Source organism: Agrilus planipennis, unplaced genomic scaffold (assembly GCF_000699045.2).
Source record: "Agrilus planipennis isolate EAB-ADULT unplaced genomic scaffold, Apla_2.0 scaffold163, whole genome shotgun sequence".
NCBI lineage: Eukaryota > Metazoa > Arthropoda > Insecta > Coleoptera > Buprestidae > Agrilus > Agrilus planipennis.
In genome coordinates this window covers 367,334-380,404 of record NW_020438898.1, presented here as the reverse complement: position 1 = coordinate 380,404, position 13,071 = coordinate 367,334, and the positions used below count along the sequence as shown (strand labels likewise).

The window sequence follows — 13,071 nt, the reverse complement described above, 5'->3', positions numbered from 1 at the left end:
AGGTTATAAACGTTTTATACAGTTTTAATGACATTTCTTCCTAACGCAAACATATTTATATAGCAACTTATTACGTAGAATATTGGAACTCGATATAAACAAGGGCGAAACGTGAATATTTACGTATATGTAGTCTTTTAAATAATATCTGGGCGACCAAGTTCTACTCAGGATAGATATAAAACGTCCAGCTAGATTTATTTTCATCGAATTGATGTTCGTAGTTTGTAAACTAACATTTCTTTACTACATATTATAAAAAAAAAACAAGAAAAAAGCTAACCACATTGCAGGATTCGAACTCGAGTAATATGGCGCGGCAGATCTACGCTCTAACCATTGCGCCATTCACAGAATGAATCTCTAAAACCATCAGACTTGAAAGCAGGAGCCATTTTAAGAATTTTCTTTCACTTTAGCGCATTACGAAGAATATTGCGATTAATTAAAGGGCGAATTTGTCTAGATCCGATTTACGTACATATGTATATTATAGCTTATAGCAGCCAACCGCTTGCTTGATTTATTACGCTGCTAATGTCTTTTTTCGCGAATAAAGCGTAACATAATTATTACAACCGTGCCGTGTGTTTGCTGGTGTGCGTGTACGTAAGCACTTATATGCATGTAATGGAATTACGAGCATGGGCGTGGATGTACAATAGTATCTGAGGCCGAAGCAAATCACCCGAAAGTGAACTGGTCACGAATCAATTACTCACATGATTGAGGCTTTCGCATTAATGCAACTTCGCCAACTCTCGAAGGAAATGAGGCAGGGAAATTTCTAAATTAAATTCACTTTCAAACGTCGCTACTATTTCATTCGAAGGTCGGCCAAATTCCTCTTCTTCGTCAGAAATGTATCGCATTTTTACACTTATTTGATCTCATCAGCACGCCACGTCGTTTCAGTTGGTCAAGTATTTGAAATATTTCAGTTGCAGTAACTCGATACTGTGTTGTTGTTATGTATTGGACGATTATTGTGTACCGCCACTGCATACGAAATAAATCGCGTTCGTCTGTACGAACCCTTAAATCGTTTCCAGGACAAAGCGACCGACATTTGAGGATTCAAGAATGTGTATTACGAAAATCAGTTCGACATCAATCAGTTGAAGACCAATAAGAGGGGCAATAAAATCGAATTGAATAAAGGCTGCATGAGATGGTACACGGTACACCTATATCTGTACATGTAGAGGCAGGTACTTACGTGTCGTTCTTCTGCTATACGACAGCGGCACCATGACAACCGCAGCAAACAAGCGAAGATCAGACGACAACAGGAGCAGGAGCAGAAGTAGCAGTAGCGTTTGCAGCGACAGCAGAACGTAGACGGCAACAACGACAGGATTCAAGGAGGACGACGTCGGGGCAACGACAACAAACACGAACATGGAACAAACAACAAATCTCGTTAAATCAAATAGCTCCTGAACATTACACCCGGTAAACGGCCGGGCTGATTGCGAGAAGGGTGCAAACATAACCGTTTCATGACGTTCGCAGTCTGTTTTATCCAGTCCAATTACCACGATGGGTATTACTCCATTAATTACTGTACAGGACTCGTTTAAAAAGTGGGAACAACAATATTCACTACTAAGACGTTACTTCATGAAATTAAGATGAAAAATTATTTCAATTTACTTTCTCTAGTGTCTATTTATTTATAACATATTGATATTCCTAGTGATTAAGTTGAAAATTCATTATTTATCCACTACAAATTAACTCAAATTACGAGGAAGAATTCCTTGTCCTTGTCGGGAATCGACCCCCGGACCGTTGTCTTTAAGCTCCACTAAGCTACGAAGACAAAGGTGCCGGGTTCAATTCCCGGCGAAGGTATGACGACAACAACAATTTTTTTCTAATTAAATTAAGGTAATTTATAGCAGAAAATGAATGAATTATCAAATTAATATTTATTTATAACGATAGAAACTTTTGTACTTTATATTAGAAGTATACACTAAGGACATACGTTATAAAGGAAGCCTCCATAATAACAGCCGCGACTTGATTATTTATAACCCTATTAGGTATCTTATAAACGTATATGTTACATGTAATAAGTTTTACAGTGTAATCATTGAATATGTGAAATGCTCGTTGAAGTGTGCATATCCTATTTTCCTGGAAGAAAAGGGGTAAATATGGAATAGAAGATCGGTTACGTCATTTCAATATCATTTTGTTACAAATAGTTTCGCGATACGCTCTTCAAGAATTCATGTCGCCGTGAGGAGTTTGAGAAAATATGTTTGCGGTTGTCATGCCAACCGAATATCATAGGACGCGTCCGATTCCACCCCGATGCATCCGTTTTCAAAGAATAATCATGAGATGCACGGCTGTTGCCATTGACGACGATGTAAGCATTTATACGTATACAGGTTGTCACGAATTGATGACGAAACATCCACTTATTCATCCAATAACAATTCGATCCTTAATATATCAGAAAAACGACTGACTGAATGCCTCTTTCCCTTAAATGAACTAATAGTTATGAAATCTTTTAATTTAACTTCGTATAAAATTTTGAACAACATCCTGACATGATACAATGCTTACAATGTTAACAATTCGACCAAAAAACGATTTGGTGTGCTAAATCCTTAGATATAGAAATGTATGGAGGGATGAAGCAAGGGAGAATAAAATGTAGGAACCACTGTAAGACCACCACATATCCACCCCTGATAGCATTCATCCCTTCATATATAATGATACTTAAGTTCTTTACTGATTTTAATTAATCTCGTTGTTAACAATTGGTTGAGATGGATGAGTATTCTAACGGATTTTATTGGGATTTGTTTAAAAATGAACAGTTAAAAATAAAATTCGACCGATCCGATCGTTTTTCCAAATTGTTTAACGTTTGAACGGAATTTTCGTTTGTGAATATCTGTAACTTCAAAGATATTCGAATAGTCTTATACACATATGCATCTGTGTGTGTATGTATGTATGTATGTATGTAGATGTCGCTTATATCCTTTCAACACAACCACTCAGCCGTATACTTCTCCTTTATGTCGTCTTATCGTCATCGTGTGCGATTTGAATGTGACCTGTCACTTGTGCACCCTTGCATCTGAAGTAGACTGTTCACCGGATCGTTCTCTTTTCCAATCGGGTTCCCTGTTTGCATTCCTGCCTTTCCTCTCAACCCACCCCCTCTCTCCACATCCTTTCACCATTCGTCCACCTATTTCGCCACTCGAACCTTCAATTCACTCTTTTCGACCCTATTCGGTTCGAGTATTCCATCAAGTGTCTAATTAGATTTATTGGCGCTCTAACTCCCTCGGGTAATATTTCTCGATTTACTGGCTGCCTACACTGGAGAGATTTCAACATTAACAAATACTTAATGCAATCTCTCTCTCGTTCTTTCTCGCTCTTTCGCTATCGTTCTCCGCCTCCAGAAAGCACTCGCCCATAAAATTTATGCGAAAGATAAAACGGTCGTGAAATAAAGCAAAAAAAAAAGACAGGATAACGTCAAGATTATAATTAAAAGCTACTGCTACCGGCTACCAATCGTGGGTACTTAAGAGGGTTATAATTTTGCACGTTATATTGACCAAAGTATTTCGATGCACTCGAACTATGTGATGTATATATAAGGAGTTACCTAATTTATGGTGTACGGAAGAAGTACTTAAATTACGGTGCCAATATAAAACCAGTAAAATATTGTTTTAAGGCAATTTAATTATCTAACTCGTTCATCATCATCATCATAAGGTCATCAGTCCTAAGACTGGTTGGACACGTACCTCCACTCTTTCCTATCCTGAGCTAAACTTCGCATTTCCCTAAAACTAGAACAACCCACATCCTTAACTATTTGCGAACAGTAATCTAATCTAGGTCTACCTCTACCCCTCCTAACTCCTGTTTCTGCCTCTAATATGTCTCTGACTAGACCTTCATGCCTCAGAAGGTGTCCTACCAACCTATCTCGCCTATTTTTTATTGACTTCCATAGAGTCCTCTGTTCTTCTATTCTTTCCAATACCTCTTCATTTCTACCCACGATATCCTCATCATTCGCCTATAACACCACATTTCGAACGCTTCTAACCGTTTCTTTTCCGCCGTTCCCACTGTCCATGTTTCGCACCCGAGATTAGATTACTGCTTGCTATTTGCATTAGTTGTATGTCCAAGCAAAGTTCGAGCCTATGTTTTTTATTACAAACGGAAAAATACGAACTATTTCAATGATTTCATTAGCCAAAAATGAAACTGAATGTTCCGAATAACTGCAGTTAGATTGCCTTATATGAAACAAGTTTTTATAAAACCGAATCAAGGTGGAGTCAATGTCAAAAAAGCACTACAGTTTTTGTGTCAATAATGACCTTTTACAACGGGCATCCTTGTGTCTTTATAAACGTATTTATCTTTGGCAACCTTCGAACTGTTTGACTGTTTGTTCAGCAGCATGTGCTCGAATACCATTTGGTCAAAGACAAAAAAATACTTTTGGGTGTTACATTCCCACCAGCCGTTAATGCTACTGGGCGGGCAGTCCCTCCGGACTACGCTGGAAAGTAGGGCGGAAGGCCCTCTTCAGCCTTGTTTCAGGAATCGTGGAAATGGGTGGGTGGTTCGGGTGAGAAAGATGAGACAAACGAAATGAAGACAGAAGAGAATGAAAGATTACCGATGGAATATTACTACCCCAGCATATGCCTAAGTGATCCAAGGAAACCCAGAAATACTTGGACCAAGGCAGACAGATCGAGAATCGAACCAACTTCCTCCCGAACGCTAAGCAATGGTCTAAACCTCTAGGCAATGACGCTCTGTTTGGTAAAAGAATTCCGTGCAAGTATTCGAGTGAATTCATTGAATTCCGTCTGTTCAAATAACGCTAAGGTGTCTGCCTTTGACACTAGCGAAATGTTTTGTACGCGAAGAAAGGTAATAATGTTCAGACTTACACTGCAACGTTTCGATGGAAAATATGTGTAGGTACCTATAGACGTTGAGAGTATAATGGTACCTAAACACCTTAATATCGTAGTACTTCGATTAATAGATGGTTTTTACTTACTTTCCATGCTCTTCCTGGCGATGGAATTCAATCCTTCCAGAAAATATAATTTCTTTAATAAAAGAAGCATTCTTTTATCAACATTTTGTATGTACCATTTTAAACGCTAAAGGAATTCTTCACACCATCTCGACGTTATAACGTATCTAAATATATATATTTACGGCAGCATAAAAAGGGAGATAGAAGGAGATAGAGAGGAATGGAATATTCATGTCTTTAGTATAGAATGAGATTTCACTAGTAATGGTTATCATGACTTTTGAATGTAGAACGAAACGTAAAACTAGGAGATTAATTTTTGCGATGAACAAAGAAAAATGAAAATGAGAGGGTGGTTTTCCTGTCGCGGTTGTAACCAGGGTGGTGTCAGCGGTTGACGTTGTTGGTGCGAGATGTTTGTTCCGGTTTCACTTCACGATCTCCTTTTCTGCGACGTTTTGTGGTCCGACGAAAGGCAGCGAAAGCCCGTCGCTAAGCTGCCAACAACGATTTAAAGGACTCGTTCACACCGCAACCCGATCGTTATTCTCGAAAAGAAAAAGAAGAACACTGTCAAGCATCCGACACAGTCAACGACGCGACGCGACGCGCGACGCTGGCGACGCCGGTGACACCACTTGGATTTGTACCCTTGAAAGCCCTTTGTCAAGCGGAAGAGAGATATATAAAAGTGGATGAAATAATGTTTGCCTTCATCCCTCCCCAAGCACTCCCATCCCCATTTTTACATATCCCTCTCCCCAACCAATATAGCCAAATATTTTCCCTTGGGAGTAACAGCTTTAAGGTTGAAATCCCATCTCGAGGAGGGGTTTTAGGCGGTAGGCGCTACGGCGAATCCGACACTACCCCCCTTCGGGGGGTGTCTTTTGATGATTTCCCCTCCTCGAGGCTAAACTAAACAAAAAAAAAATCGGTTGTCTGTAAAGTCGGTTTACTGACGATAGTTGAACGTGACAACGTCATAAGAAAATACTGATGGAATGGTTTCATTTTTCAAAAGAAAATTTTAATTTTATTTGTTTGATAGATATTTTGTATGGATATAGAGAAGGAGGTAAATGGAAATGTATTATTGTATAGCAGCTGTCCACGCGGACGCATCGCTCACTCAAGTAGGAGAGAGACAGATGTCGAACGCTGCCGAACGCGGAGGCCGACTGTGCTTCTTTGTCGCTCGTTCCGCGCTCTCGCTTGCACTTCAAGCCTTAAATGGAACGCCTCAGAGCGAGGTAACGCCGCATGAGTCATGTTTTTTCGTGCGTGCAGCCGGCTCCATCGAATTATAAGACGTTGTCACGTCAAAAAAATGTTTGCCTTCATTACCCTAATAATATACACACCGAACGCAATAGTAATATACACAAGTTTGAATTAAAGAAGTGCAAGCTTGTATCTAGAAACACTTCTTTTAGTTTAAAATAAAATCTGGTCTAAAATGCGAAATTGCGCTAAACAAAAAGGCACAGTATATTTGACAAGTTAACCACAAGGAGATGAGAACAGAGGACTCTTTGGAGGTCAATGAGAAATAGGCGAAATAGATTACTTAGTAGGACACCTTCTCGGGCATGAGGGTCTAGTCAGAGACAGAAGCGGAAGTTAGAAAGGGAAATGCGAAGATTATCGCAAGATAGGAAAGAGTGGAGGTCTTAGGACTGACGGCCTTATGATGATGATGAACCACAAGGTAACCCTCAAAAACTGAAATTTTTTATTTCTTTATTTTTGCTTTTTTGACATTCAGGGGTAAGTTTCCCAATTCATTTTTTCCCCACGCGATATTTTGAATGCTCCATATGTCTGAGAGCCATTTGGGAAGGTATGGGTGAAATTTCTCCCAATTTTCCGCCTGGACTCGCCCCTGAAGGCGTGATAATTAAATGTCTACTTATATATGCTTTCTCGCTGAAAAATTTCCGTCAGTTTATGAAGAATCCAGAAAAGTTTTCTAGAAAAGCATCACTGACGAAAGTAATTCGTAAACCGCCGGTCCCTTTACAATTTTCTAAAGCTCAACGCAATCAAAACTTCGGTCACAATTTGTTCCTTTTAAAATCAGTAACTTTCCTTTTCGTTTCATTTTTTATAAAAGAAACTCAATTCGATATGATTAACTCCCCATCTCGTTTCGTGTCGAAAAGAAACCACAGAAAAGGAATACTTTTCAATAGGACATTTCTTTTTCGAGAATTGACGGTTACCTATCTAAAACGAAGCATCTAAATTAATATTTCGTGGGGAAACCGTTCCCTTCATAGCGACAAGAGATCAATTACACAAAGACGTCAATGACAAAAAATTGTTTGGTTATACTCTAATAAAATTTTGAACTCCAGTATAAATTTAATAAAAAAACTACGTGCGTACTTTCAAAGAAACATGATAAAGAATTTAAACATTAAAATTTCGAAGAAAAAGTAAAAGAAGCATCAATTGTGTTTCAGTCAATAATGAAAACGGTTGAAAGATAAAAGAAATAATGGAGTTTCCAAGAACCATTCAACTCGACACAATTAATTAGAATCCTTTTCCGCGAACAAACGATTCAACTTGGCACAATATTTCCACCATTCGATTTCCAGACAACGCTCGCAACAAGAAGTCTGAGAGGATGTAATTGTAAATTGTAGCACGTTTTTCGTAGAGCACCCTCTTTATTATTTCCACCCTTGTTTCTCAATAATAGCAGATATCGTTCTCGACAAAATTCCATAAGGATAAACTGAACGCAAACCCCACAGGGGTGTACGAACACAAAACAGTATCTAATTAAGAAAATCTCAATGATGAGGGAAGTTTATACGATAAAAAGCAGTGGCGGGTGGTAATTACATCTGTCAGATGACGATATTTATTACATTTATTAATAATTGTAAAATATCGATATGTTCAGATTGGATATCGGCCTCAATAGTACAGCACTGAGTTAACAAAAGATGACGCACAACTGGATCACCCTGTATATTGACTCTTTAATCACCCGGTATAGCGCATTTAGTCACAATATTGTTGGAACAATCAGCATAGTATTATATGATCAAGCGCGTTGCGATATCTATTGTATTATTTAACTGGGCCGCACGAGATAGTTCTGTTCATTATTTCAGGAACATGCACTGCGCTCCTCCATACCTGTTTGCCACCATAAACCCACAAATTTCATCATGTTCAAACTGGATATCGACCTGAATGGTACACCATTGCGTTAACAAGATGACGCGCAACTTGATCACCCTGTTTACTGACTTATGATCACCCGGTGTAGTTTATATTATATGGTCCCTCTTCATCCGTTTATTATGATAAAGCCAAGAATTTATACGGATCAATCTGGCTAATTGATGTATTTTATTGAAAAGTGATTTACATGAAAAATTGGCGGTTCGAACCAAAAGGTTATAGACAAATTTCAATTGACTTTCGTAACATGGATCATCATTAATTATTTCATCAAAGGCAGTAACCGGCTTACACAAAAGACTGTTTGCTCCTGGCAGGATATTGTGCAGGGTGTTCCAATACGTCCATATATCGTCACCCTCGCTCCCACCTGTCGTTGACGCTGCGCCCGGAATTGTAGCACACTACGAATCGTTCTCGGAAAGTCATTAATGACAGCTCGCGAATTCGTAGCGCGCGAAAGAGCGAACGACATCAAAGCGATCGCTTCATAGCCGTCCAATTTTTCCCTTCTTGCGCAAATCTGATACAAACGGCAGTCATTAAAACTGGGTTGCGCATCAGAAAGCCTTCCCTTTCCTCCCTTTCAGCAGCGACGAAAAACGGGACGAGTGCATAATAACGCGAGTGAGTCCCTTTTCATTTCCCGTATCCCATTTCTCCCCCCGTCAGCCACCACCCACCCTTTTTCCTCTTTTCACGCCGTCTTTCTCTCGCGTGGCATAATAACAAGTACACGGGGTATATCGAACAAGCTTTGTCACCTGGAACATGAAAGGGCCTGGCACTTATCCACGTCATTAAAAACTTCTGCGTACGTGACGGTGTGAAAAATGGTTGAAAAAGTGACGGCGCCGGGGCAGTGGGAGAACGTCGAGCTGCCTGCCGCAGGTTACAAGGGGTGAATAGATATAAATTTCGAATGCCTACACGACTTCTTATTATTCTACACCGTCTAGTAAATGCTAATTATAAAGAACTCCAACACATTTAATTAAACAAGATTAAAACATCTTTCATTTTATTACCGCAAATATTTATAAAACCCTTTCAACTGTACTTGGAACTGATGCAACACGACAGTCTTTTAATTCGAAAATCGTTTAGAACTTTACAACAACATTCAGATATACAGGACTATGTCAAAAAATAATTAACTAATCTGAGTAATCGTGGTTAATTTCTTGTTCAGAGCCAATTAAAATTCAGTCTTTCTACCGGAAACTGTGTGCTGATAGCACTTCATTCAAAAACATCCGCCTGTTTTTGTTATGTCATTGAATCATTTACGCAACCGTCCAACTCAGTTACAAATACTGGAAAATTGTTGATGATGCACGCTTTCCACATGTATGTTTGCACCCTTGTTTAAGTAGATATACTTAAGTATATTTTAACTGACTTACCGCTGTTGGATTTGACGTCGTCAGGTCGATGTAGGTCGGGTTTGGCAGCCAACATGGAAAGAGGGTGTTGACCAGGTCCTCCGAGTGCCCCCGACAACCCTAATAAACTAGCAGCAGTACTGGGTGGACCACCCGCTAAACTTGGATGGGGCATCATCGGAATAGGGGGTGCCGCATGGGTTGGAAGCTGTTGCGCGTGCATTTGTTGTAAAAGACGGGGCAGGTCGGGCCTTTGTTGCTGAAAAAAAAGGAAAACATTTTTTAGAAATTATATATATAGGTACATAGATAATTTGTAGAAAATCAAGTTTCTTATCAACACCTTTTAATATCAAAAAAAGTCGCAAGTATAACCTATCATGAAACTATCATGTACAGAAAATGATGAGTACATTTTATCCTGAAAAAAAAGTGTTCCCGAGGGATAGCAAAATTAATTTTATGTGGTCGTCGATAATCTGGCAGTAATAGAGCTGGGGATGCAACGTAGAGAAGTAAATATTAGGAAGGGAGTCAGGCAGGGATGCACACTGTCACCGCTACTTTTTAATCTATACATCGAAGACGCCATCAACATCATTAAAGACAGTACAACTGTAGGGATAGATGTGCAAGGGCAAAAGATTAGTATGCTTAGATTTGCAGATGATATAGCAGTATTAGCATCTAGCAAGGAGGACCTAGAGATAGCTTTAAATAAAATGGAAGCGGTACTGACAGATCAGTACTGTATGAAAATAAATAAAAGTAAAACTAAAATACTGATATGCAAGGGAAGAAAAAGTAGGGAAAGAGCGAATATAAAGATAGGAGACGAAAAATTAGAAGAAGTGGCTGATTTTAGATACCTAGGAAGTCAGATAAGTGAGGATGGAAGGAGTAGTAGGGATATAAAGCAGAGGATAGCGCAGGGTCGTGTCGCCTTTAATAAAAAGAAGTCACTTCTATGCTCGCGAACGGTTAATTTAGAAATTCGAAAAAGGTTGTTAAAGGTGTATGTTTGGAGCACGGCGTTGTACGGGTGCGAAACATGGACAGTGGGAGCGGCGGAAAAGAAAAGGTTAGAAGCGTTCGAAATGTGGTGTTATAGGCGGATGATGAGGATATCGTGGGTAGAAAAGGTTAGAAATGAAGAGGTATTGGAAAGAATAGGAGAACAGAGGACTCTATGGAAGTCAATAAAAAATAGGCGAGATAGGTTGGTAGGACACCTTCTCAGGCATGAAGGTCTAGTCAGAGACATATTAGAGGCAGAAACAGGAGTTAGGAGGGGTAGAGGTAGACCTAGATTAGATTACTGTTCGCAAATAGTTAAGGATGTGGGCTGTTCTAGTTTTAGGGAAATGCGAAGTTTAGCTCAGGATAGGAAAGAGTGGAGGTACGTGTCCAACCAGTCTTAGGACTGATGACCTTATGATGATGATGATGATGTCGATAATCTTTGACACTTATTTTGAACATCAACTCGAGCGAAGCCGCGGGTTATACCTTGTAACCCATAAAGGAAAATGCAGTAATTGTTGGTTGGTATTCTAGATGTTTAACCCTTGTCCGCTGTAAAAGATCTTCAAGTTTAATTAAGAGCGCAATTAACATTAATGGGATACTTGCAAAATTAGCAGCTGATTTTGCGCGAGCAGGTGTGGATTAGTGTTAATGCGTTCTTCTATCGCTGCTATCGACGAATATTCTCGTTGTTTTTGTTGGCCGAACGGCAGCAGTAGCAGCAGGTGCTGGAGCGTTTAATGTTCATTAATCTCTCACTTTAAAATCGAGGTAGGTAATCTGAATTTTCGTAATAATTGCAGACAATAAATCTTACAGAACCGAGAACCCATCCGTGTGGAACACAACGAAAGTTGTAAAGAAAGAGGTATGGAAGTTTAAAGGTGTTATGCCAAATAATTACTTTAAGAAGCAGGTGCTTTTTTATATTAATTTAGCAAACGGATGATCGAATTCGTGTCGCAAATGGTTACGTTTTATTATATTATTAATGACCGTTTAGATATGGGCAATGAAATGCTATCTTGATACAAGTAATTTGCATTATCCTTTCGCTCAAGTTGGTCACGAATTTCTTGAAAATTTTCCCACTTATACAATTCATTAGTAGCAGTGGTTTATCAAAAAAAACTGTTCACTTTTTGACTTAAATCAGTTGAATCCAGAGGTATCCAAAGTTTACGGAATTCAAACCATAAAATAGTAAAAAAATTACTGATAATGGTCCTAGTTTACAATGAACGTAAGATAAAAGTAAGAAGAAGAATCAATAACTTTAAAAATTTGATTTTGAGAAGGCTAATGCATAAGGCTTCGTGCTGGGATTCCTCAGGATAAAGTAGTTACGAAAAATAAGTACGTGTATATTTACATGGATATGAAATTTCTCCCACTTATAAGGTGAATTAGCAGCACTGGTATATCAAAAAAAACTGTTCACTTTTTGACTTAAATCAGTTGAATCCAGAGCTATCCGAAGTTTACGGAATTCAAACCATAAAATGGTAAAAAAATTCCTCGTAATTTTTGAATCAAAATAAAAAAACAATCGTTTTGCAAATTCTGTTTTATTTTCCGATTAAGTGGTGAGCGAAACATGAGCGTTTTATTAAATTTTAAAGCAATAAAAAAGGTACTCAAATTCCAGGTTTAGTACCCCGTAAATGTTTGTTTTACATTCTCTTTTTTCACCAACGGCTTTCATTAAACACATTAAAATTCACATCACACACATAACAGGCTGTAAAATAAAGCGAAGCCGCGGTAGTGAGCGCTGCGTCACTTCCTGCGGTTAAATTCGATCCTCGAGTGAAAATAAATCATACATTAACTTAATTTTTCATGCTTCCTGTCTAAATGATGTCAACATCAAGCCATCATCGTCGTTTCAGCTTTTAGGACACATTGCAGCCAGTACTATAAACGATCCCCAATTCCGGCATCCCATAAAAAATTTGCTTCTACCGCGTTTAACTGGCATTTTAATCTTTTATTTCACATAATATGCGAAATGATCGACAGATTTACGAAAGTTTTTCATTACCACACGATTAAATGGAAACATATGGTTAAATTTACCGTATGCAAAAGAGAAGAAGTCACTTCTATGCTCGCGAACGGTTAATTTAGAAACTCGGAAAAGGTTATTGAAGGTATATGTTTGGAGCACGGCATTGTACGGGTGCAAAACATGGACAGTGGGCGCGGCGGAAAAGAAAAGGTTAGAAGCGTTCGAAATGTGGTGTTGCAGGCGAATGATGAGGATATCATGGGTAGAAAAGGTTAGAAATGAAGAGGTATTGGAAAAAATAGGAGAACAGAGGACTCTATGGAAGTCAATAAAAAATAGGCGAGATAGGTTGGTAGGACACCTTCTCAGGCATGAAG

At 38.8% G+C, this 13,071-nt stretch overlaps 1 protein-coding gene across 1 annotated transcript in view; it reads right to left on the bottom strand.

Moving 5' to 3' along the window:
- Positions 1-13,071, bottom strand: part of LOC108739092 (protein groucho-like) — a 54,446-nt gene that overhangs the window by 35,600 nt on the left and 5,775 nt on the right. Inside the window, exons 3-4 of the mRNA XM_025973223.1 lie at positions 9,679-9,916; positions 1,220-1,233 (exon numbers count right to left, since the gene is read on the bottom strand). Coding sequence (XP_025829008.1) covers positions 1,220-1,233; positions 9,679-9,916 — 252 coding nt within the window. The remainder of the gene's footprint in view (positions 1-1,219; positions 1,234-9,678; positions 9,917-13,071) is intronic.